Source organism: Manis javanica, chromosome 2 (assembly GCF_040802235.1).
Source record: "Manis javanica isolate MJ-LG chromosome 2, MJ_LKY, whole genome shotgun sequence".
Taxonomy (NCBI): domain Eukaryota; kingdom Metazoa; phylum Chordata; class Mammalia; order Pholidota; family Manidae; genus Manis; species Manis javanica.
Window position 1 is genome coordinate 16736249 of NC_133157.1, and position 27520 is coordinate 16763768.

At 43.6% G+C, this 27520-nt stretch overlaps 1 protein-coding gene across 8 annotated transcripts in view; it reads left to right on the top strand.

The window, feature by feature from the left end:
• ASTN2 (astrotactin 2) overlaps positions 1–27520 on the top strand; it is an 836776-nt gene that overhangs the window by 326892 nt on the left and 482364 nt on the right. For all 8 annotated transcript variants that reach the window (XM_073225555.1, XM_073225566.1, XM_073225572.1 and 5 more), the window contains exon 7: positions 27230–27397. In XM_073225555.1, coding sequence (XP_073081656.1) covers positions 27230–27397 — 168 coding nt within the window. The remainder of the gene's footprint in view (positions 1–27229; positions 27398–27520) is intronic.

A 27520-nucleotide genomic window follows, 5' to 3' on the forward strand; every position in this document is an offset into this window, starting at 1 on the left:
ACAGACTCAGCTGGTCATATAAGCTCGTGGAATTTGGGATTGGAAGAATTACCAGAACCTCGGTGTGGCTGGAATATTGGCATGGGAAAGTAAGAATGAGGAACAATGAGGTCAGAAAAACCAGTAGGGAAGATTTTGACCACCATTGAAATCATATGACTGTATTTTATCCTCACTATTCATTAACTGAAATGTCAGGCCTTAGAGACATCCATATTTTAAATATTTATTTTCATACGTGTAGAAATGAAGCTTCTAAGAGGCTAAGTAATTACATATGACCCTGGTAAATAATTTGATAGTTAAGAGATACAGAATAACATCAACATGAATCCAAATACTTATTTTGTTGGCTGTCACTTCTTAGCCTAGTGAGTGACTTACCTCTCTGAGTCTCTGTCCCTGCATCTGTAAAATGGGAATCATAATAATGCCTATCTTGTAGGCTTACTGTGAAGCCTACAATTTCATGTTTATCAGATTTTCAGATAACATGTAGCTGGGGAACACCAAAATCAAGGGATCATCCAAGAAAACTGCAAAACTATTGTGATGGCTTGGAAAGATGGACAAAAACATGGTGAATTAAAAGGTGCTCCTTCTTGGTGGTCCTTATTATGACCCCTATCATAAACTTAAAACTTTAGATTGCTTGTAGACTTGCCTGTTTCTGCCTCTAGACTGGAATTTCTGTGAAGGCAGGAGCTGTGTCTTCTGGAAGAGGTATTGTATCCCTGGTGACAAGCACACTGCCTGGTCCAGGGTGGATACTCAATAAATATGTGTTGAGAGAATGAAGAGAGCCTGAATTAAAGCAGAGTCATGAAAGTTCTATGGGAGTCTTCTATGTCTCTAAGCAGAAAGGGGAGACTGAGTCATGGAAAACTAAGGCAGATAATGCTGAGTTCAAAGCAAATTGGAAATAACCAGGAAGTGTACAAGTACTAGAGATACGATGGAGCAAACATGGCAGAACACACTAGAAAGACCTAGACTAAAGTGTCTCAGTCTTGAGGCATAATGGAACCCCCTCCCCTATGTGCTATAATATCTTCGCTAGGAATGCATCCTTCGAAATGAGATATGTTTGGGTTCAAATCTCAGTTCCATTGCTTAGTTGCTGTAAATATAAAAAGGTGTGTTAAACTCCTTGAGTCTCATTCTTCTCATCTATAAAACTGGGAATTTGGAAAGGTTGAGTGTCATAATATACATGGAATAGAGTATCTAATATGTAGTGAATGCTCAATAAATAGCAGCTGTTATTACTCTTATTCCTAAAATGTTCCATAAAGAAATATATCAGAAGCTGGGACATGGAGGTCAAGAAGTTATAAAAAAAACTAAATAAATGAGATCCTTCTATTATTATAGATTGTAATAGAACCCAGTGGATTCTAGTTGGATTCTTCTGGGGCCAATACTAGACAAACAGACCTTCTGTAGCATGATTCCAGTGCCTCCTGGGTATGGTTAATCTATGTGCATTGCTCACTGCATTTCCTCAGAAGCTCTCCAAAGTGATCATTGTGGTCACCATTTGACAGATAAAGAAAGTAGGACTTGAATAGAAGTAGAATTCAGTTTTCTATGGGGGTGAAAAGATATAACAAAGAACAATTCGTATGGATTGGACTACTGGAGTTTCTAGCTCTGATATCTGAAGATATGAGAATGTTATGCAGGGAGTTAAGAGGAGAAGTGATGATGGTTCCTGTTTTCCTGAACCCTTATTACCACTTGGCATTACTATCTATAAATATATTGAGATAAACATAAATACAGCAAAGAACAAATTACAAATGTACAATTCACTGATTTTTTTTTTTGCATGTATAAACATCATAGAAGCCATTCAGGATGAAAGTAGTTCTCGTCAATTGGGAGGGGCTCCATTGAGACAAGGTTGTCCAAGGACCATGGTCAAGCCAGCTTTCACCTTTCTCACTTTCCCCCATGAACCTTAAGCTACCTAGCTGCCAGCCCTTTCCTAGTAGGCAAAGCGAGCCTTACGTGTTGGGCTGTCCATGGTGCTGAAGTATTGGAGGGGCTGAGTAATGGACTTGGTCTTCAAGAAGAAACTGAATTCTGCACCTGTGTTACGGCATAGTTATGCATGATGCTTGCTGCCCATTATAAGTAAAGGTCAGCACGATATAGCACTTGTCCAGAGCCCAGTGGCAAGAGCAATTAATACTGATACAGCCGCCATCCAAGCCCTTGGCAAACACCACCCTTCCTTTGTCTGGGCCTTCTCAAGGCCGCTCGTGGCATTTTGCCCTGCTCAGCACAGAGTGCAGAGATGGACTGGGTCTGTGTCTAAACTTACCAAATTTAGCACTGCTTTTTAAGCTGTGGCCTATAAGTCACTAGTCCTGGGCTGATGATCCCTAGGACAAGTGAACCACATTCTCTAGGAGTGGAACCCAAGTATTAATATTCTTAATGAGAACTGAAGGTGATCCTTTAAACAGAAGTTTGAGAGCCACATCAATATCTGTAAGTATTACTTTCCTTCCCTCTAACAGATGTAGTAACTCCTTGAGACCCCTTGGAGCCCAGATAAAAGGCTTTTGTTTCTTCATTCCTTGACTTTGTCAATGTCATATTAATGGAGGTGCCTCATGGTACAACTCCAGTGGTTGCACATAACATTGAATATAACGTTAATGGTCCACTTTGAATTTTATAACAAGTAGTTCTGATCACATGGATTTGGGATTCCTTCAAATGGCCACAGGTAGCATTATTAGTGAATTGGTTATGGTTAATATGAAAAGCTCATCCTATTTAAGATGTTTACTTGTGCTTCCCTTGAGGCTCCCAGTGTAAGTTAGAATATTCCCACCCAATATTCTGCCCCTGAGAAGAGGCAACTTTTAAGGAATAAGTTGTCTAAATTCAGTGGGTGACATAGTTCCATTGTAATGTGTACACAGATAGCACTATACCTAGAGTTTTCTGTTGTTTTGCACTGGGTGATGTGCTTTGAGAGAGTGAATGATATAATGCAAAAGAGAAGATTTCCAGTCAAGAGACTGTAAAAATATTGTAGATGCTTAATGACCTTTTCAGGAAAGAATGGAGGAAAATCACTCTACTAAGAAAAGTTGTGGGAACCTAGACAAAAGTGAACTTAAGCATGTCTGTTATAAATATAGTGATATTCAAAAACACTTTATATGGAGTTCTCTCATTCAGTTCTCTGTGAGGTAAGATTTAGTAGACTCATTTTGCACACAAGGAAAGTAGGTCTCAGAGATGTTAAATGATTTGCCCAGATTAACATACTCAAATAAAGCAAGGTATAAAAGCCCAAGTCTACAGGACTCCCAACCCAAGGTCTTTCCATGACTCATGCTTCCACAAAAATGACCATTACAATTATAATTTGTCTTGAAAAGGGAGTAGGCTTGTTCTAGAAGTCCCCAGGAAGCAGAATTAGAGCTATATGGGTGATGAGGGTTGTCGGAGATGGGAGAAGATTGAGCCCCAGTCTGAAAATGTCTTCACATTCTAAGCTCCAGCCTCATTATCTGTAAAGTTGGGGATACTAGCAGTACTTACCTCATAGAATTATTGTGAAGACTAAATGAAATAATGCCCATAAAGCTTTTAGCTCAGTACCTGAGACCTAGTAATGGCTCCATAAATCCTGTAAATGTTGGTAGTTGTGGTAATTTTTTTTTTTTAATATTGGAAGGGGGTCATTGCAAGGTAATGAGTTCCCCATCACAGAGAATTTCCTGAGAATGGATGGCCACATTTCTATGAAGCTATAGAAGAAAAGTGAATGGATGTTCTTGGCTTGGTTATGTGACATTTTGATTCAGAGCCATGTTATCAGAATACAAATTTTAAAAAGACTTAACTTTTTAGAATTTTCAGAATGTTTATTTTTTACTACCTCTTCCCTTAGTGTCACCCAACCTTTGCTCAGAGGTAGAATGAGACCCAATGAGTGGTGTGTCTTGAATACTTTACTTGGCTAAATACACACACACACACAAAAAAAAAAAACTGTGGTTTTTTATTTTTATGTTGATATGCCCATTGCACCAAAATACCAATGTCAAAATGTCTATCTGTTAAGGTCAATTTAAATTGTTAGCATCGTCTTTTGGGTTGGGATAAGATTGTATTCAAAACTTCGCTTTCCCAATGGCTGAGGAATTTGGGATCAGAGGGTTCCATACCAGCCTATGAAATCATCAAGTGGAAATGTTCGTCATTAGGATGGCTTCATTCATTAGTATGCTAAACGTGTAGCTGCTTTTGAATGCAAAATTGAATACAGTAAATGTCGGTCTGTGTTTATGTGTTTCCACCCCTATTTCATGCCTTTCAATGAGGGAGAGTGAGCTAATGTTGAATCTTTGTGTCTTTAATGAGGAATGAGTTTCTTAATTGAGTTCAAAGCTGTTCTGCAGTGATTTGAGTACCTGGGAGGAGTGTTTTTAACTCTAGGAAGGGAAATTTACACTGCACTGAAGGTGGCAGCCTGACCACAAACTGCCAAACAACTGCATTAAAAAAAAGTAGTTTCTTGGACATCCTCCTTTCTGGCATCATCGGGGGCTATGTTTTAAAATATTTAGTGTTTAGTTTAGATTTTAGACTTTGAGCACATTGGAACATGTTCAGGTATAAAAGTGCTCTACATTATGGCCTCTGCCTCTCTTCCGTCCTTAAGTCCTTTGTGCACACAGTGCTGTTAAGACCAATAGGCTGCCTGGCCTTATACCTGCCTTACCTTACCCCACTTTCTCTGCACTGGTTTTCTGGTTCCTTAGATATCCTTGGCTGCCTCCTGCCTGAGGGAACATTTTGTTCTGATTGCCTGAAAATTTCTCCTCACCTCTTTAGGACTGATTCCATTGACTCCACCGTGAGGGACCTCCCTTCTTCATGTGACAGCCACTGTTAGGTCCCTTTCTAAGCATTCCCCTCAAGCCCTGCTCTATTCCTTGATTACACTTATTTCAATTTGTGATTATATACTTGTCTAGTTAATATTGGGCTCCTAGGTTGTAAGTGCCAGAAGATAAAGATTATATTGATTATATTTGTTTTACACATTATATTCAGCACCTAGGATACTGTCCATAACAGTTTGTGTCCCCTCAAAAAGCATTCCTTGAATGAAAAAGAAAAGTGATTTCAATAACTAAACTTAAATTACTTCAAGGTCAAAGGCCACATCTTATTCATGCCCTAATGTACTGTGAGGCCCAATGGAGGCTCTGACTCAGTAGACGTATAGTGAATTGTGTCTGTGAAATGAATGAAGGGAGGGAGAGCAGGCTGGTGGGCCCAGATGCTCTAAGAAGATATATCCTGGGAAATGACAGTGCAAGAAATCTGAGACTGTCTCCTCTTGTGTGATTGACTTCACTCCCCGTGGTTTTTGTTCCTATCCCCAAAGATAAGAAACTTCAGTCAAACTCACATTTCTCCCCCTGACCCCACAACACTAAAATGAAACAAGCTTTATCCCGGAGCCCAGGAAGAGGGGAAAATATAAATGGAGCCGAGATTCAGAACACTGAAGGGGTTGGGGGAGGAGGTGGCAATGAAATACCAATAAACCATATTAATATGCTAACTCAGGAGGAATAGGTTGAACTCCAACCCAGATTTAATAACTATACGTGAAAGAGAGCAGGGAGAAGGCAAGGCTAGATTTCAGTCAGAATTAAAATGAGATCTGTAATGAAACTGATAATATAATTATAAACTGTGAAAAATAATTTTTTTCCCTTCCTCCTTTTCTTGTTACTTCATGGGAAACCTGCTCAGCAATGGCCTGGAGCTGATGGCAGGTAGCTGTGGATAACCCCCTAGAGGAGAATCTGATTTTTTTCCCTCAAACCTTTTTATTAGGGAAGTCTAGATCTTCAAAATCATGGAAGGAAAAAGAAAATTAGCCAAGTCATCCCTTCCTTAGATAGTAACCGATCCCCAGGGCAAAGTGGTAAGGGGCTTGCGGCAGAGCAAAGACTGGAAAACCACTGTGAGCAGTTGAGCATGTTCAAGCTTTTACAGATATCACAGCAGCCAGTTGGGTTGGGATGCTTAATGGCCCTCTGTACTAAGACGTTAGCCTGGCTCCAGACCAGGATGAATCGTTACTAATTTCCCGTCTTAACAAAAGGGATAACTGGCTTTGATGTTCAAAATTGGAGACTAATTTCTGTGTTCTGATAGCAGATGGAGTCCAAAAATACCTTCCTAAGAACTGGGGGCAGAGGGAGGTTGCAAGGGATAGGGACATTTAGTTAAATTTAATTTAATTTCTTCTCATTAATAATTTCATTTTGCCACAATGAGCAGAAGACCACTTTGACTTTTTGCCTGTGAGGGATGGATAGGAGCTTTGATGGGATGGAGCTTTCACTGTCCCATTCTTACTGGCTTGGTGTTTGCAAAGAGATGTAGGGTTGGGGCAGCAGTGCAGGGCTGGGACAGAGAAGGTAACGTGGCACAAAAGTTAAGTGCATTGATTTATGACCCAGGAGATATGAGTTCTGCTCCCAGGCTTCTGCCTCCTGTTTTTTTTACCTTGGGGATATCAGTTCACCTGCCTGAGCCTCAGTTTCCTCATCCAGAAGCAATGTTAGTCATCAGTGTCACTTCCAGGGAGGGTTAGTGGGCTGATGAGTGTGGTAACTTTCGCCGACTGTGAGAGGAGGCCTGATGATAGCATTCTGCTTTTCCCTTTCTGTTTGTTTATAGCTTTATGATTTATAGAGACAGTAAAAGAGTTGGAAAGAGGTGCTATTGGGTATGGCCAAGTAAGTAGGAGGTACAATTTGAAGGAGTCTTAGCTTGGCCAGCAGGAAGAAATTAAGTAGTTAAAAATTTATTAGTAACACCACTCCCTTATTCATACATAATGCTGGTTTTCTGCCTTCCCTTCATCCCTCCTTTCCCCCCCTCCCTCCCCTTTTGTGGTCAACAAAGAGTGTACATCTCTTTCTCTGTGGCATGCGCAGATGTCAGGGATGCAGAGATGGGTAAAACGCAATGTCTGGCCTTCCCTGCTTGGTGGTAGTGAGACACACCAAGCAGATGGAATATGAGTTTGATAGGAGTCATTGGTGGGGATCCTGCTGGGTGCTGTGGGAACAGAGGAGAAGGACAGCCAACTGTCCCCAGCTGGAGATGGGGAGTGGTGCTAAGGAGAGGAGGCCTTGAGCGGGTGCCACCTGAGCTGGGTCTTAGAGCCGTTGATGTTTGCCAGGAAGTGGGTGATGGAGGGTGGCAGGCTCCCCAGAGAGGCACCGGCCCTTCCTGCTACATTTATGTGGACCTCAGTGATCGAGCCTCCCAGTGTTTGCGATAATAGCTGCACTAATAATTGGTAACATTTACAGAGAGCGTGGCTAAGGGCCTGGCCCTCTGCTAAGCGCCCTGCAAAGTATTGCTTCATTTAATTCTTTACGTCATGAAGGAGATCCAGGCATTAGCCCCACTTTAAACTTAAGGGAACTAAAACCCAGGGAGTTTATGTGACCACCTCAGTGCGACACAGGGGTTGAGCAGAAATTATTTCAAATTAGCCGCTGCAGAATGTGGTAGACAGAGAATTAAGTGACCAAGATCGGATTCTAGCTCTGCCATAAACTCGCTGTGGCTTTGAGCAAATCTCTACTTCCCAGGCCTTGGTTTCTTCATTGTAAAATGTGGAAGGGAACAAGATGGTACTTAAAATTCCTCCTTGCCCTAACATTCCAAAAATAGAATGAGAAATACTGGGATTCAAAGTCCCCCTTTACCCCTCCTGTTAGGTGAGTGACCTCCAGAGCCTTTGGGGAACCATCCCTTTATAATCCCCAGTCCTCTCTCTTCTGACTCTTATTTGGCCCAGTCTGTAGCCAGGGAGCCCCCTGAGCAAGGATCTTGGGAGCAGAGGCAGCTGAGAAGCCTTTCACAGTTCACACGTTGCCATTTGAAGAAGGCTTAGCAGGATCACAGCCAAGCTGGTGCAGGGACTGCAGGCTCCCCGGGCTGCCGGGTGAGAAAGGAAGCAGAGGGGAGCTGGGCCACCGTGGGAAAGGTGCTTCTCCATCTCTAGCTCCCAGCTTCAGCTACCGAGGGATCTGGAACATCTCGGGTGCCAGCACGACCACGGGAGGGGGAGGATGCATCCTATTTAGAGGGAAGATGATGAGATGGGAGGAATAATTAAAATCTGGCCATCCCTCCTGCCTCTCCGCCTTCCCTACCCCCAACCCAGGGCCCTGGTGCCCCACAGAGCCTCTCCCTGTTTGGCTTTCCTCCCCGGCAGGCCCTCTGGATTATCCAAGCCAAATATATCTGCAGCTGCACAGCCTTGAACTTTGGGGCAGCTGTTGGCAGTTTTCTGAACCTTTGCTGAAGGCCTGGGTATCTGACCCTTAGAGGGAAGCCTCCTCAGAGCCGGGACTGCCCCTGAACCTTCAGTGCATTCCATCTTGTGTTTTAGCCCTGATTCCCATTTGGGCTTTATCTGTGAATCCATACATTAACGCATGCAGCTGACACTTGCAGAGAAGCTGGTCAGAGCCAGGCCTCCCATTCTAGAACAAATTCAGACACAGTCAGCACTAAAGGAAGGTGAAGTAAGGGAAAGAACATGAGTTTTAGAATCAGGAAATCTCAGGTTCAAATCTGTACTTTCCCACTCACTAACTGTAGATCTTAGATGAGTCACTTCACCTATTTGAACCATCAATGTCACCACCTATGCAAGAAAAGCCTTTAGTTCCTACTTCACAGGGTAGTAATAAGGATACAGTAGAGAGTGATATGCAAATATCCCATAACAGGTGCTCAGTACATGCTAATCATGCTTTCAAAGGGAGTGCACACGTTATTTAATGTGACAGGGTAGTTACAGGGCAAAAAACTATAATAGAAGACAAATCATAATCTGGACCATGGAGGGCATGTAGACAGGAGTGGGCAAGGTTGCTGGAGAAACCTGGAGTGTGTTCCCATGGGCAGGTCGGGGTACAGCTTTAGGGATCAAGAGGATTTTTCCCAGTGGGGGAAGCTTCCTGGCCAGGGATTGGGACAGAGTGTGTGTTCTGTTGGAGACGCTGGGAGAGAGTGAGGACAAAGACAGCCTGCGAGGCAAACGGAGCAGGCTGAGCAAAGGTCTTTTGGAGCACAAAGCATCAGACCCTCTGGGGCTCCAGGACTGGGAGCGGGACTGCCAGCAACAGATGGAAGAGCAGGGTCTCTCTGTGTTGGGTTTTTATCACGGAATCACTGAAGGATTTTAAACAAGGGGGTGTCGGGGTCCACAATGCAAGATGGTAGTTAAGAGTTCAGGCTGTAAAGTCAGACACATCTGGGTCCAAAGGCTGACTCTATGAATTAATAGATATTTGATGTTACAAATGTTACTTGACCCATCTGGCACGTATAATGGGCCCAGTAATACTAATACCATCCTCCTAGGAAAATTAAGTGAGATGGTATCTGTCACCTATTTAGCAGAATGGTTGACAGGCAGGGAGCACTCAGTCATATTAGTTTTGATTGGCATGATTATCCTCCTAGTTTGAGTTCAGTGTTCCTGCAAAATGGTCCTCCACTGTTCTTTTTTGCACTCAACACATTTACAATTACTTATTCGATGTCTAATTTGGTTTCAAGTCTGGGCTGTAGAATCACACTCCCTGGGCTTGATATCTGGCTCTGGGATTTCCTAGCTATGCAGCGTGGAGCTAGTTGTTTGTTATTAAGCCTCTGCTCATCTGTGAAATGGGGTGGTAACAGTAAACCACCTCGAGGGCAGTTGAAGGACTATATGAAGCACTTAGCAAGTGTGATGCATATAGTCAATGCTCAGTAGCCCCTGCGAATGATACTTTAGGCCCTTTAAGGGCAAAGAGTGTAGCTGTCTGGTTCCTCTGAAATCTCTAGTCCATAGTCAGTGTTCAGTCAAGATTTGTAGATTGACTGACTACAGTGCAGAAGGCAGATCTGAGGACCGAGGCAAGGAACCTACTGGGGCCATTACATTTGGTCTTTTTGATCATGTCTGAATGAGGCATTGGAAGAGAGAATAAATAAAAGGGAGTTCCCGTACAGCTAGAACCAAGGAAATGTAGTAACTAATGGCAAGGAGGGCAGAGATGGGGAAGGAGTTAAAGACAGCTCAGTGTTTACCTCTTGGGGTGTCTGGGAAGTTGGTGACCCCAGACATCAGAATTAGAGCACTTTCGCCACACTGTGAAGTGTGGTGATTGGAAGCATGGAACACCCAGGGCACAGTACGTGGGTTCACATCCGAACTCCACCTTTCCCATGGCGCAGCTTCATCTTCTGAAACACAGGGATACTAATACGCCTCCATCAGATGGACTGTAAAGATGTAATGGTTGTGAAATGCAAGAGCCTGGCCCAAAGTATGGACACTCAAGGACTATCACTATTATACTGCTCGTGCATCAGCTTTGCTCTGTGAGATCAAGAGTCAGATGCCCACCCCTGTGTTATGTTTGTAGAAAACAAGTGGGAAAAGAAAGGCAAGCAACTTCGAAGAATACACAATATTAGGGCTTTTACAAATCCTTCCTGGGTAAGGATTACTAGTAAGAGATGTCACAGTGCCCTGTGAGCAAAATTAATTTGCCCTTTCTCTGAAGGCTGCTCTCCTGAAGTATTCGGGCCCGGGCTGAGGATGGAGAACATGGTCCAGCCCCAACCCCAGCCCCTGCACAGGGGCTGACATGACCCGTGAGCGTGAAGGCTCCAGGGCGCCTGTTTCTGGTAAAGGCTCCAGTGCAGCACCAGCACCCTGGGTGTGGGACCCGCCATGGAGGCAGAGGCCTGGAGGGAGACCCAGGGGGGGGCCCAAGGATCGGAGCTGGTGTTTGAAATATGGAATCAATTAAAAATGGCAGCTTCTGCCACCTCATGTGGATACAGAGGAGAGGGTACACTGTGGGCTTGTTGCAAAGTACGAGCTTGCCAGTTTTCTGAACTGTAGAACGTAAGAGCTGTGAACTATTTACAGCCCTGTCTTTGCCATTCCCCACCTCGTTTGCATTCCGGCAAAACAGAATGGTGGTTTCCTGAAGGTCCAGATCTTTTTTGTTCCTTCACAAATTCTCCTGTGCTTTTGCCCAAATTCTCATTTCCCTCATCTTCACCTATCTGCCACCTTCTGGGGCTTCAACATTCAGCCCAGACCTGACCACCTTGACTTTACAGAGGAGGCAGGGCCCCTGCTCTGTGCCCCCAGAGTCCCCTGTTTTATATTGCTTGCAGTTCTGACGATGCTCTATTGTACCTGTCTGTCTACTTATCTCCTGCCTAACCCACAGAATACTTTCAGGCAGATTCTCTTTTCTGCCTTTTTAGCCCCCAGATTTTGTCACGGTATCCAATGGAGCACTGGGGCCTAGGATATTTAGATCCAGTCCCCGCTCAGGACATAAAAAACGACTTGAAAACACCGCTCTGACACACTTAATATTGTCACTGTGATTATGATCCCTATTGCAATTTTATTTTGAACTCCAAAATTAGGTCATATGATCTGACAATGAGGTGGGCCTTTTAATACAAATCTCCAGCCCAGGAATCATGAGCTGCATTGTTTCCAAAGCTACATTAGGGACAGAATGGAAGATGAAGATTATTCTCATTATTGTAGATCTCAAAGGTCTTAGATCTTAGAGAAATAACAGGTTGAGTTGAGCATTAAGAATCAATTGAGCTTGGACAGATCTGTCATCCACCTCAAAGAATGTGTTTGAGAATTGGATAACACTGGTTTGTGCAAAATAGAGCTGTGCACAGCTTTGCCCCTCTCCCTGACCCACCTGCTGTGTCAGCCCTCATCAGCACCCCATCCCACCCCCTCTCCATCCTTATGCCCCCAGTAATTCTGTCTATACAACAAGCACATATTTATGGCATATCAAATGCTCCACAGTCTGAGGACAGCAGACTGGCGACAGCAGACTGGCATATGGAGCCCTCCACTATCAGTCCAAATCATTGGAATGTTAGATAATTATGAAAATATCAGCTAAAAGTCATTATGCACCTCTAATGTGGCAGGCAGCATGCTAGGTGTTTTACTACCATGCCTTATTTAATCTTTATAGAACTTATTCACTCATTAAACAAATATTGGCTCCATGTTCTTTATGTATCTTGAACCAGTTTCTTATCAGTTCGGAAAAAGATATTATGAAGGCCCCTGCCTTCATAATGCTTGCATTCCCAGCAGGAGATGGACACCAAAGCAAATTAGCAAAATAACGAAATATGCTGTGGCAGAAGTCAGTGAGAGCTACTGTGAAAAATAATTAAAATGGTGTAAAATAGTTAAATTGAATTGAGTTGGGAGGTCATGCTCAGATATGATGGTGAGAGAAGACCTCTCTGAGGAGGTGGCATTTAAACTGAGACGTGAAGGGTGCAAGGGAAGAAAATGTGTTCCAGGCAGAGGAAACAGCAAATTCAAAGCTGCTTGAGTGACAGAGAAGCACGGAACTGATCTGCATGGTTTGGGGGGACAGGGTGAGGCAGGGTTGCAGAGGTGAGCAGAAACCGGGTCATCTGTTGGGATAGGCATCCGCCTCGCCTTTCCATGGGCAAGCAAGCTGATGTTCAGCAGAGCAGAGCTCTGAGGAACAGTGCTTGGCTCAGGGGCTTTGCTGTCTGCCCCAACTTCATGTGTTTAAGTTAAGCTGGGCCAACCCACTTCTGGCCAGTCAACACTCCTTAGGTTTCAGCATTCTAGTTCTGATGACTTCTCCCTCACCCCCTCATTTATTCCCTTCAGCTCATTTCCTGTAGTTCTTCCTGGTTCCTGACATAGTTTGGCTTCTTTTCCTCTGCTTGTCTCCATGCTTCCCTGAGAACCGTGCACCGTCTGACCTCTTCTCTCTTGCACCTGCCTCTCTGCTCCTTCCTAGACACAGCCCCGCCGCCCGCTCTGACTCCATCATGATGGCACTCCAGAAACCAGCTCATTTCATCATTCTGGCATCCAGTCCCCGATGCCCAGCTGACACTTGATGGCTCATTATTTGAGGCCCATATTTGAAGGGAATTGGAATTGTGCTAAGCAACCTGAGTATTTGACATTTCAAGGAATAAAGGAATTGGTAAAGCGCAGTTTCAGGCAGGGGATGAAAATTATTTTTTTAAAGGGGTTTGCCCCACTTCCCACACATTTAAGTCTGGGTTTCAAAATCAGTGTCCTTCTCTGTTGCCATAGAAGATGCTGCTTGGGGAATCTCAGGGTACGTTCCCATAATGGAAATGAGAAAGTCAAAAAGAAACCCTCCAGCAATAATATTCCTTCTTGCCCTGGGATGCTGTTCATGATTATTTCTCAGAAGTGATCTTTAATTGTTTCATCTAAAGAGGATGCATCTTCTTTCCTCTGCCTGTCTCTTCACAGAGGCTTGTGAATTGGATCCAGCTATTAGTACCACTTACTAATTTCCTCTTAGTCTTGCTGGCGGAAGCACCAGGCTTGGAACAACTTTTAATTCTGTTTTTAATTAAATTTCAGTTGTTTCAAATCACTCACTTTTAATGTCGTTTCTTTGCAGCCCTCAGAAGTAACAGGAGCTGTGTGTTCTTGTTTATGCCCATACACAAGCTGATATGTATGTTTCCACGGCATGGCTGAAGACTGACTCCTGGCCGAGGTCCAGAGGGAGAGCAGGCAATTAAGGAAATAGAAATGAGTCACATTTGTTTACACTGTTATATCCAAACCTAAGTGTGTTGTTTAAGCAGGAGTCTTGGTTTTTGTGTTTGTTTCTGCCGAACTATATTTGAACAAGGCAACATTTCCTTGTATTTCACAAGAGGATAATCAAATATATATAGGTAGAAATAGTATAAGAATAGCTAATGCTTATTAAGCATTTATTATATGCCAGGTATTGTTTTAAGTACTTTATATATATTACCTCACTTACATTAGAAGTAATTTGAAACGACACACATTTAATTTACATATGTTACCTCCCACGTTCCTAAGAGATTATTATCTACAGTTTTATAGCTGAGAAACCAAGGCCCATTTAACTGGATCCATATCACTTGGTTAGTTGTGATAGGGTCAGAACATGAATGCTGACCACCTGACTCCATATTTCTGCTCTTACACATTGCACCAGACTCGTTTCCTATAAGGAAACAGAAGGACCTCATCATCTAAATGAATTTAACAACCAAAAAATAGAGAAAATTGACTAGTTCTTTGCAAAAGTGAAATTCTGTTAGTTTATGTTTAGTCTTCCATGTAGCTTCTGCTAATGCCCATTCCTGTTGTGTAAATGGTGAAGCTATATGATGGACTTTCATTCTGTGCTCTTTCAGATACTTAGCACGCCAGAAAGGACAGTTAAGTTTGAAAGCATAGGTATAAATATACACCAAATGTCCTCGTATCCCCTGGTTTAGCGGGTGTCATTTGCTATACTGTTAGTTCCAACTGAGAACAGACCCAACCAATTTTCTGTCTCAGAAATGTCACATAGCTTACTTTCTTTGGTAGGAACATTATTTCACTGATAAACATCATCCTCCCTTCTCTACCCAAAACACACATCCTACTGCTGAGTATTCCCAGCAGCCGGTTTCCTCCCCCACAGTCTTCGTCCTTACTCGTTGTCATGTAAGTGTTGGTGTGCATTGACTTTGTAATACCCATCTCCTTTGCAACATTGTGTGCTCTCTGTGGTCAGGTGCAATAGTGCTGTGTCTTTTTTGTTCCTTGCTGAACACACAGTTCTACCAGGCCTGGCGTATATATGGTGCACAACAAACATTTGTTGACTGTACAGATAAATGCATTAAGACTTAAACACAATAACTGCCCTGCTGAGAAGTCAAGTCACAGTAGATGAAGCACAATACCTGGAGTCTGGACACCTTGCATCTAGTTTCAGGTTTGCAATCATATCATCACAGGCACAAAACTTCTTTACCCCCTTCCACATCTTCATTTGTGACCTGGGATGATAATAAGTCCATAAAGCATATATGCATATACACAGAATAGAGTATGATTGAATGCCAACCACTCTAAAAATTTGTACGGCCATGAACCTACATCTTCCTGGCAATAACTCTGAAGGTAGTTACTGTTATTTTCCTCATTTTTTTTTTCAAATAAGAACACTGGTCCCAACTAGGGTAATAACATTTCTCCAAGCTCATCCAGCTGCTGAACAATATCTGTCTGATTCCATAACCTCTAATATCTCTTGCTGTGAGGATCAAGTGAGTTATTGGATGTAAAGGTGTTGTGCAGTGTCTTGAACACTAAGAAAAAATTGCCCATTGCTAAAGCTCAAGAGTGAGTTTCAGGTGAATTTGAAGCACCATGGAAGAGTGTAGGGAGAGAAATCGGTGGTTTACTTCTTTCATTTCCACTTGGTAACATGTAAGGCAGGATTTTCCAAGTGGCTGAAAGCACCACTTGTCACGTCATCCATCCATCCACTCAGAATATTTCCTGATTACCTGTGAAGTGCCAAACACTGTGCTGAGAAACAGTGATCTGAAGATGAGTTAGATGTGGATTGTCTCAGAAAGCTCACTGTCTTGTGAGGTAGGTAGAACATCAGCATGCCCCAGACCCTGCCACATGGGGGGGACTCGGTAGGCATGGGCTGAACCCCAACGTGTCAGTCGTGACGCTGCTGTAAGGAGAGAGGTTCACATGCCAGGCCCTTGGGGGCTGAAGGACAGGCGTCTCCCAGGTGAGAGGGATGGATCGGGGAGAGTAGGGAGGGAGACTTTGCCTTTGTCCAGGCCTGGGAGGGCAGGTGCGACGAGGATGCTCCAGGATTCGGGCACAACCTGAGCAGAGGCAAACGGTGACTGGGAAGGACATGCGTGGGAGGAAGGAGTGGCACCATGTAGTCCGCTGCTGCCTTTCTTCCCCCAGTGCCCCTCCTACCCCAAGGGAGGAAGAGGGTGTTCCTTAGCTTATAGGACAAAGACAGAAATGGCAAGCCCACGTGGTCGCCTACTGTGTTTGACTCGGTACTGTGCCTTTGTAAATATCCTACCCGTCAGTCCTCTGCAAGCCTCTGCAGTGGCTGGTAGATCACCAGCAGTGCTGGCAGTAGAGTGAGAATGGCAACAATACTCTTTTTATAAAAGCAGCACAGGAGTGAACGAAGTAATTATTTCCTAGGCCGTCTTTCCTGATCCTCGTCCTAGGCTTTTGATGACTCTTCTGGTGTATGTCCTTCCAGAACTTGTGCTGTGCCTACACAAACAAGTGCACACACAAACAAGCACGTACACACACACACACACACACACACACATACACACACACACACACACACACACACACACACACACACACACACACACACACACACACACCACACCACACCACCCCAATTGCTATTTCTTTCTTTCAGATCTGTGGCCAACCTGCTTCCCTCCTCAATGGACAGCTCAAGGTGCCCTTACGCACAGTGATTTATGAATTGCCCCCATTTTATAGAAAGAATAACTGCATAGGAATCATTGTCCCCATCTTATAGAAGAGGACCCCCCAAGCTTCATAAAGGTTATACAGTCCATCAGCTGGCAAGTGGCAGGGCTAGGGTTCCAACCAGTCCTCTCTGGCTCCCAAGCCTGGCTCCCTTAAGCCCCACCAACTCCCTCTGGGACAGAATGAAATAATTTGTCCTTCATGCATCGTAGACCAGAAATGTGGATCTCAGCAATCCTGTATCCTGTTTGAGCTTGGAGACCTTCATTTGGCCTTCAGATAAAAAATTTTTCTCTCCTTACCTTCCCCAGAGTCCATAGTAGGGATTGGCTGGTTAAGGGCTGAATGCTGTGAATGCTACAGGGCAGCTCAACTGTGTTTCTTCTTTATTATGTTGCTCTACATACCAGTACTATATATTTAGGCAACTGTTCTCATCTGTGCCAGACAGTGAAATCTGCTCCATCAACATAACTGTTGAAGCCTCTGATTTTTGGAAGCTTTGCCCCATGTAGTCCTTTGTAGCATCATAAAACAATTAGATTTAGGCTTAGCATTAATTTGAATTATTGTCCAGTTTCCAGAAAATATCTTCTGGGAATGTCATGAGGATGTATGGCATGTCTTTGGAGATATTAAGTATTGAATTACAATATTGTGTCACCTTTCCCCTGCCATTTCTCTCTCACTCTCACACACACATGCTCAACATGGCCTGATTTATGTTTCAGCCACCACCCTGAGAAGCTTAGTACTTAGAGAAATAATACTTAGTACTTAGAGAAATAACCAGAGACAAATATTGACAGAAGCCATACACACACATACACACATAAATCTTAGTAGCGTGGATAGGATTTCCCTGAAGTGAAAGGAATGAGATGCCGGCTGGTGTCACAGATAGAGCTCTAGACTCAGAGACAGGCAGACTGAGTTCTAATGTGGAATCACCAACTTCCTAGCTGTGCAAACTAAGACATATACCATTAAGCACCTTCAGCTTCAGTTTCCTTGCCTGTAAAATGGGGATAAAAGTCACACCTTCCCTCCAGAGTTATTTCTAGGAGCAGTAACATTAATAGTAGTGGCAGTAGTAAAAATCTCTATTTGCTTTGTACATCCAGTAAATGCACACAGTCACATCCAATATGCAAATGCTGCACAGTGGGTATGGTTCATCCTCTTTTAGACAAGGAAGCTGAGAAAAGAGATAGTAAGCACTTCTCAAGGTCATTCAAATAATAAGTGGTAAGGGCACTTTTTGAATCCAGGTTTACCAGTCCCAAGGTCTGTGCTTTGCCCAGTGAATCATCTGTAGACAAAAGAGAAGAGAATAGAAGGCTGGAGACCCAGACGTTGACAGTGAGAGACACAAAGCAGGCAGGTTCCTGGGCCTAATTTGGTCGGTTGGCATTGAACCCACAGTGCAGTGATGAAACTGATCTGGGAGGAATTGCTAATATGGTTTATTCTTAGTGCTCACAGTTGTGAGCTGTCTTTGCCAAACAACCCCTGGCATTTGTGCACATTCCTCAGGAAAGGCAAACAGAAGCATATTTCATAGAAAAGGGTGGACCCATAGAAGGGGCAATGAGACAGGGGACATAGTTAAGCCAGTGGAGCTGAAGGTCACATGGCACACACATTCATTTGTTAATTCAGTCAACCAGCCATGTCTTAGCCACATAATATGTATTTTTGTTATGAACTTATTGGACCTAATATGTGCCAGGCATTCTTCTAGGGCTTCTACAATGTTAGCTCACTCCTGCAACACATCTTTTTAAGTAGTATCCCTCATTCCTGCCCTATTCAACTCACCCAGGATATAGTGAAAGTCAGGGGAGATGGAGATGCTGGGATAAGCCAGGAGTCAGGAGAGCAGGGATGGGCACACCTGGGTGCGTGGGAGGGAGGCTTCTATTGTCTGTGTCCCAGGCAGGACTACCATGTTGTACACCAGGGAGCACCATCCACATAGGATACAGTTATTCATAGAATTATCTATGCTTATGTGTATGTACACACATGTATGCATATATACATAAACACACAATTGCCCAATTGTATATACACATAAGAAATACACAAAATTATCTATGATATCTATGAATAGATGTACAGTTATATATAGAATGCATTGTTTGCTCTGTAAATTTTGTGCCCTGGAATAGTATAACACAGAGGCCCTAGCCAGGCACAGTCCTGGACTTAGGCAATTTAAATGGATTTCTATTTAACAGTCATAGAATCTCTGTGAAGTATTCCCATTGTACAGATAAGGAATTGAAGGAGGCTTACCAAGATGGATTTGTTCCAGGGTTACACAGCTACCCAGGAGCTAGGCTCGGGTCTAATCCATGCTGTTTGTCTCTGTAGTCCATCCCTTTGTCCCCCTTCTCAGTTTATGTCCCACTTGGGCAGCTGAGAGAGAGGGGAAAGATTTTCAGTGTAGCAGTTCCCCCTTCCCTGCGGTTTCATTACCTGTGGTCAGCCACAGTCTGGATGCAGGTGATCCTCCCTGTCGTGTACTGTGTGTGAGAAGGTCAGTAACAGCCTCACACTACATCACAGTGTCTGTCATTCACCTACTTCATCTCATCATGTAGGCATTTCATCATCTCACATCATCATCATTGTCAGAAGGGTGAAAATGGTATAAGATATTTTGAGAGAAAGACCCACAGTTACACAACTTTTACTATCGTGTCTTATGATTGTCCTATTTTGTTATTAGTTATTGTTGATCATCTACTATGCCTAATTTATAAATTAAACTTTATCATAGGTATGCATGTATAGGAAAAAAACGTAGGCTATGTGAGGTTGGGTACCATCTGTGGTTTCAGGCCTTTGCTGATAGTCTTTGAATATATTTCCCCATGGATATGGGGTGCCTACTGATACAAGTCAGAGCTAACGGACCTTTGAGTTTTGGAAGCAACTGTCCACCATGTTTATTCAAGAAGCACTGATCTTAGATCAAAAAGAAATCCAACATTGACATTGGATTTGATGCAAAAATTTCTAATGCACACATAAAGAAGTTAAAAAAAAAGAAAAAAGAAACAAATGAATTTTTAAATTAAAAGTAAATAGCTAAACCTTCATAAAATTGTATATCAATGATATTTTATTAAAAAATAATATAAATAGCTGCCTTCAAACTTTAATCACAGTTCTTCCTGAAAAAATTAAATAACTCAAAGAAAAGCATGAAGCATTTCATGACTTTGTTCTTTTCCCTGCTGCCTAGCTTGGTACCAAATTGTTATATCTCTGGGGAGAAAAAATAATTTTTTTTGACATTTCAATACTTCAAACCCCTTTTGTTCAAACACCCCTAACTCAACTTTGAAGCAAGACCAGGGATGCATAAAGGCATGTGGAATTTTATGGCAATCTGTTTCAGCCAGCTTTGATCACCATTTGAGGTGGGGAAGACAGAAAACTGTAGAAACACAACAATTGCCTGGAGCAAATGTGCGTCTGGCACTTCAAGGAAACCTCCACTTGGGGGAGAGGAAGCCAAGCTTTGATACAGCTCTAATTGGAAATAAATATTTTTCTAACATAGAACACTCAAAACACTGGTGGGCTGTCCATCTCCATGCTTCCTTTTTAGGGATATTTAATAATGAGTTCTTCCATGGCATGGATCTCTCAAGGTTATTGCCGTTTTACCCTCCCAGTGAGAGCCTTGTGAAAACATATGGCTCAACAGGATCGGTTCTTGATTGTCAGGATGAAGTGCTGGGACAAACCCTGAGCCAGCAGTCACAGCCCTTGGGTTCTGGACCCTTAGCACATTCTACCGTAGTTGCCTTGGGAGAGTCAGTTCACTTCTCTGACTGTGCCCTGCTCGTGGCGCTAAGAGACTGGGAGTTATGAAGCAGCCAGGTTCTAGTTGAAGATACTTTGCCAATCCCAGTGGGAATCTTGGGCACATCCCTTCCTTGCCTTAATCCTCAGTTTATCTCTAATTAGAACATCCATTCTCAATGAGGACGGTAATACTTCCAAAGATATGAAAGTCGATTCTTGGGTTGAGAGGGTACAAGTAATCTTACTCTTCTCATGTATGTCAAAAGCATAGTACGTAGAGATATGCAATATAGCTATGGTATTCTAATTTCAAGGGTAGGGAGTGATTAGTGAAAAAAATGTCTAAAAAGTTTCCTTAGCAGGTGATAATGAAAACAAAAGAGTTGAGAACCCTGGACTAAAGAAGCTCAAAGATTTGCAACACCCTTTAAAATTAAATATGCAACTTAGTATCATAAAGTTCTGATCTGTTCATAATGGTTCCAAGAAGATTGCAATCTTAACCAAGTTTCTATCTTCTTCAGAACTTTAAAAAAGAGTATTTTTGTATAATGAACAAAAAGAAAGATTGTTTTTCTTTAAAATAACCATTGGAACTTCTCAGTGGTTTCTTAGTTTTCTTCTTCTCTTCGCCATTTGCACATTATTCACATACTTTATCAAGGTTGCATATTCATTATAATCTTCCTGCCAGTCCCTCTGTCCATCAGGGATGTTGGACGTGTTTGGAACCAGGGCAGGCAGCAGACTGGGCATCTGTGGAATGGATGAAATAGCTTAGCTTAGACCAGGGTTTTTATTTTGGGCTCCACAACCTCCCAAGGGGTCCATGGAGAGAACTGAATGTCACTTACCAGTTTTCTTTGTGATATTATGCATTATGTTTTATACAGTTGAGAACTTTATTCTGAGACGTGGTCCAGGTGGATCTGTGACACAAAATAAAAGTTACTAAATGGAGCAGATGGCAGAGGTAACTGGTGTCAAGGAAGACAGAGGTAGTGTATTGGTTTGCTAGGGCTGCCATAACAAAGTGCCACAGACTGGGAGGCTTCAACAAAAGAAATTTATTGTGTCACAGTTCTGGGGGCTGAAATCCAAGATCAAGGTGTGGGCAGCGTTGGTTTCTTCCGGGGCCTCTCTCCTTGGTTTGTCGACGGCCCACTTCTCCCTGGGTCTTCTTGCGGTCCTCCCTGCGCATGCGTCTGCGTCCTCACCTCCTCTGCTTATAAACACCCATCCTGTTGGACCAGGCCCGCCCTGATGACTTCATTTCACCATAATGGCATCTTCAAGGACCACGTCTTCAAATACACTCTCATTCTGAGGTGTGGGGAGCTAGTACTTCAACGTGAGTTCAGCACATCAGCCCCTAACAGGTAGAGACAGCACAGAGGCATAGGCTGAAACTGATCCAGGAAAAAGACAAGAAAATGGCAGAGGAAAAGAGCTGGAAGGAGGAGATCAGGAGGCGAAAGCACAGAGACAGGGGGCTGATCACTGTCTCGGAGACAGTTGTAGGAGAAACCACCCCCCACCCCCGCCCCTGTGACCCTACAGAATTGCTGCCTTCAGAGACTGAGAGCTCCCGCTTCACAAGCCCCCGGACTGTCGTTTTCAGCCTCACGTTTGCCATTGGGTCGCTCACTCCTCAAGTGGCTCTCAGTCAGGGGCAGCGAGTGACCTGTATTCAAGCCTGATGGGGGGGCTCTGTGGATGGGGCAGAGGGTTAGGAGTGGGTGCGTTCTGCTTGGGCCTCTTGGGCTGATGATAGATAAGCTCCTTGTGTATGCTTCACATCAACTGATGGTTTCTCATCCTGTGCGCCAGAAAGACATTTCCCCCAGGCCCAAGAGCTGGGACATCATGAATGTACATGATGTAACAGAAGGAGGGAAACCTTTAATTATTTCACACCCAAAGAGAGAGGAAAAAAGAGAGCTGAATATTTTTGGCTAAAACATTCCCCTGAGCTTTGTTTATGAAGACCCTCTTTCAGCCACACAGTCTTTCATTGCTCCCCCACTCAGCACTGTGACCAGAGCCTTCTTTTGAAATCTTCAGTCCACGGTTCCTAGAGGTCTGTCTCACGACTGGAGGTATAATGAAAGGGCTTTGCAGCAGCCGTCTAACTCTCCAGGCCATTTTGTCTGGTAATACCTCCTTCCGTGGTATTTTTAGTTCTCATCTGTAGCTTTCTATTTCTTTAGGGGCTGGTATGCCTCTGGCTTTTCAGAGACCACTCTAGAGTGGCCTGAGCTCCACAGCTCACCCCTGATCTATGCTGCACAATTATGGAAGCAGGCTTATAATCAAGGTAATTGAAGATCAGAGTTAATGAGGACCTCTGTGCCCGTGCAGTCCCCTGAGCAATGCTGAGCTTCAGATGCTAGATAAGGAAACGACTGGGCTGAACCGAAAATCCATTTGGCTAATTAGATGATGTATATCCCCACAAGCTGGTGGGAGAAAAACACACACACACACACACACACACACACACACACACACACACACACACACACATATATATACATATATATGTATATGTATATTTAAAAAAATAAGGGAACATGACATTTTGAAGTTGAGATTTTGGCAAAGATTCATTTTAAAGCCACTGCTGTCTGGGGAGACTGATTTGAACACAAGGAGGAAATTCAGAACATCCAGAAATAGGGGGGGGCGGGTACTTTTGATCCAAAACCGAGAAAATATAACAAGGGTCCTTCGGACAAATAGAGATAGACACATGGAATAATGCATTTCTATTCCTTTCCTATGGGATCTCGTAAGAATTAAAAAGATTAAGAGGAATATGAGCTAGGTCTGAAGGGGAGCCTCCGGGGGCAAATGCCACTTCAACTTCTGCCTGGTGCCTTGTTCTCTTTTGCATTAGTCAAGGTCTAGCTTAAAAGCCAACTCTTCAATAATTCCTCTCTAAACCCTCTTTTTTCTTCCTTTCGTATCCAAGGACAATGCCCATCTCTTTCAGGCACCTCTTACAAACCTAGATTGCCCTGGATCTATCTGTGCTCACATTGGACCTTCAAAGTCTATAACTGTCTCATGTCTCTTCTCATTTTGTGTGTCTATTTGTTACACAAGAAGGGGTTTAATAAATGTTGTCTAAATGAATACTGGGATAAAGTCTTGCTGATTCCATTTTGCATGGTTACTTCTCTTCACTCTCTGAGGTGGCATCTCCCTGCCACATGTCCTTGTCCCTTCACACGGAGTCCCTCTAGCATCTCTATGTTAATGATCCACATCACACACCCATAGGGTGAAGGAGAACTCAGGAGCCATGAGAGTGGAGTTCAAGTTTTAGTTTGGAACTGGGGCGCCTCTGCAGGGATCATCATATATTCTGGCTCTCCCAGAATAAAAGAAAACATAAGTAGAGATTGATGTGGAAGCATTCCTGCTTCATCATCCTATGGCAAAGTGGGCTGAACTTCCCTCGAGTCAAGCCTGGAATGTTGATGCCATTAACTCATTAACAGACATTCACAAAGCCCCTAGCAAGTGCCAGGCATTTGACTGAGAGCTGGATTGATAAGGACTAATGGATGAGTCACGACCTCCTCCCTGTATGAACTCACAGTCTATCAGAGAAAACAAAAGGTCTCCAATACCACGGACACACACTGAAGGGGAATGAAGGACTGACTACCAGAGGTGTGGAGCGACCGGCTCTGCCTGCTGTCAACCCAAGCCCCGATTTCCAAGACAGCCTGGAACAAGGGGCAGGTCCCAGCATTGCATGCTGGAAAACCTGGGTTCAGTTTCCACTTTGGCTACTTCCTAATTGTGTAAACTTGGCTAAATGAGTTTCCCTCTGAACCTCATGTTGTCTTTTTGTAAAATGGGGGAAGTGCGTATCCTCCAAGGTGCTTGCAAGGGTTAAGTAAGCAGGGTGTTATCACACATTCGACCCGGGGGCCGGAACAGACAGGGCATTCAGAAGACAGCAGATCCCTTCTGCCATTGTACCAGCAGCATACCTTACAATGGTATCTTTTTTAAGACATTGAGGATAACCTTCCTTTGAGCCAGTCCTTTCCAATGAGACTTATGTTTGAAAGATAGTCTGTTAACCAGTATTGCATTCAGAGCATCCATGTTTATAAGAAATCTGAATAGTAATCAAAATAAGTCCTGTTAGTTGAGATTTCACAGTGTGCCAGGGACCTCACATACTATAGTGGACATGGTAATGCCGCATCCTGATTTCTCACTAGAATGTAGGTACTCATTCCCCAGCTGCCAGGAATGTTGGTGGTTGACTACTGTCTCTGAGTCTTGTCTTGGAGAAATGTCTTCCACTGAAAAGGACTACTTCACCCAAAATGTACGGTCCCTTCCGTGGGGAGAGCCCACAGCCCATGACCAGTTAATGCAGGGTAAAAAGACTAGACACCCTTGTCTTGATGTGGGGCAACTCTGAAGGACCAACAGCTCCAGAGCTTCTTATGGCACCTGCTGACGGCTTTCCTGCAACTGCAGAGCGAGTCCGCTTCCCCCTTTGCCCAAGCCCACTTTGCTCAACCCCTCAAAGAGAACACCAACACCCCAAAAAACCTCCTGCATGCCTGTCTCTGCCTTTGAGTCTGATTTCTGGTGAACCTGACTTAAGACAATCCATTGCCTTATTTAATTTTTATATTAACTCTTTGAAGGAGCAATCTGTATCCACATTTTTCAAAAGAGATGATCGAGGATGTGTTTTCTTGTCCATGTTTACAGAACTCGTAAGCAGCAGAGTGAAGATCAGAATAAGAATATGTGTCTTGCTGACTCTGTTCTCTTTATCACTGCACTGTGCAGCTTTCTTAAAGGAGTGGAATTAGCCAAACTCAGCCCTGGGACACAATTCAATATCTATCCCTCAGTCTTTAGTGAGAATAAATACAAGATTTATCCTTTTAAACAGCATGACTGTGCTTTTTAAAAGAAAAATCTGTAGTTGATAACTGGTGCTCGGTGCCTGGCACAAGAACCCACGTGATGTGTTTCTGCTCGGGCTTAGTTCCAGAGGGGGAAATATGGCTTTGCAGATAGATTTACATATCTTCCTTTGCCAGAAATTTGAAATATGGAATCCATCAGACTTCTCTTTGGCTTTAGCTGCCAAGGATTTTAAGGCCAACTTCAAATGTGGTCATTTCCTTATCTCTCAGCCTGAAGCCTGATGCTATCTACCCCATGTGCTTTTCATACAGACTCTTCTTTCGTCCTCCCCCAAAATTACATTGTCCACTGTGCTTTAACTTAGGAACTCGTTCTATAAGATGACATAAATCATAACATTTGTGTGAGTTAGAGAATATTGCCTGCTTATGCCCTTACCCTTTTCAGGGAATCTTAGACCTCCCAGAGCAGCCCCATAAGACTGATGGGGTCCTGTGTCCCTGGCCATGGCCCCTTAGATCAGAGCTGGACACCAGAGCCAAGAGGAGTCCAGCCACTGGGCAGCCAGCACGTCCGATGGGACCTGGCAGAGAGTTGCCATCAAACCCATGTGATGCCTATTAACTGAGTCTCTCTTGGAAAATGTAAACTGCATACATAGAAAGATTTTGTTGGTTGATAGTAAAATAGAGAAGAGCAAATGTGGAGAGGTCAAGTCATGTTCATTCTGAGGTAATTTAAGATCTCCTGCTACTGAGATCTCTAGATCTTCCATAAATCTAGAACCACTTGCCGAGTCCAGCTTTGCGGAGCGTGACCCTATTTAAATTCCTTTTTTCTTTCCCCTGTGCAATTTTACCTTGGCTATATTGTTACTTCTGTGCCCTAACAATTTACATCCGTATGTCCCCACCCTGATGGACTTCCGTTTCTTGTCCCCCCAAAATATGTGTATGTTTACATATGTAATCCATGTATGTATGTATGTAGGGGTGTGTATGTATGTGTGTAAAGAAGAGGGTTTTAGAGCATAGATTGCAAAGCTTGGGTCTTTTGTTTGGCCTACACAAGCTTTCAAGAACAAATTTAAGCCATGATTTCCAAATTGGTTGATTACAGTCAAATTCTGAATTTCCAGCTTCTCCTGAAGTACTTACACCACTGGCCTCTAGACCCACTGGGCAGAGCTGGCTACAGCTGGGTCGCAGCTGCTCCATTTTGATAGAAGCTGCAGGGCCTCATTCACCCCAGATGCCATCTCCCCCTACTGATTCCCAACATTATGGCATTTTCCAATGTACAAGTGATGCTTTTTTCCTTAGCAGCGCTAGAGATTTCTTTGAATCTCCCTCTAATAGAAGTAAAACAAAAACAAAAACAAAAAAATGAGTTAGGCCAGGATGCTACTTCTCATACTCAGGCAGTTTCTCCCACTGATAGAACCCATCCAATCGGGCCCCTGTGGGAATTACCCTGTTCTGGGCAGATGCCTGGGTGACAGCGACATCAGCTATTTTTTTCTTTTATATTGTATTACTTAATCATTCACTAATAGGAAAAATCATGCACTGGCTAAGCACTTTTTCTGCATTCATTCATTTCATTTTCACAACAGTGAGGTAGGTTCCATTGATATTCCTATTTATAGATGATGTAATTGGGGGCCAGAGAAATTGAGGGACTTGTCCAAAGTCAATGGCTGATAAGGGCAGGTCCAGGATTTGAGCCCAACTTGCTCTCAGGCTTAAGGGCCTCTGAACCCCTAGGCTAACCTATCTCTTGTGTCTGATTTCCTGCTGTCTCTGCTGGCTGCTGATACCATGACTGACACATGACAAATGCCCTGTAAATGTGGATAGACAAGTGAAGACAGGGGACTGGGGTCAGTTGATGGCTTTTATGCACCTGTTCATGTTTCTGGCCTGCAACATCATCAGTGAGTCACATCTGTACCCTACAATTGGAGAGAAAGTAGCTGTCTTTCTTTCTGTTTGCCTACAGGGAGCAGCTTTGTGGTGAGTGAAGGAAGCTACCTGGACATCTCTGACTGGTTAAACCCGGCCAAGCTGTCCCTGTATTACCAGATCAACGCCACCTCCCCGTGGGTGAGGGACCTCTGTGGACAGAGGACAACAGATGCCTGTGAGCAGCTCTGTGACCCAGAAACTGGTGAGCCATTGGGACAGGGCTGGGCAGAAGTAGGAGGATTGGGGGTGAAAGATGGTCCGCAATCTGTACCTGAAGACTCATGGCTTCTGAGGAATTGACAAGGGGCTTTGTGTGAAGGTCCAT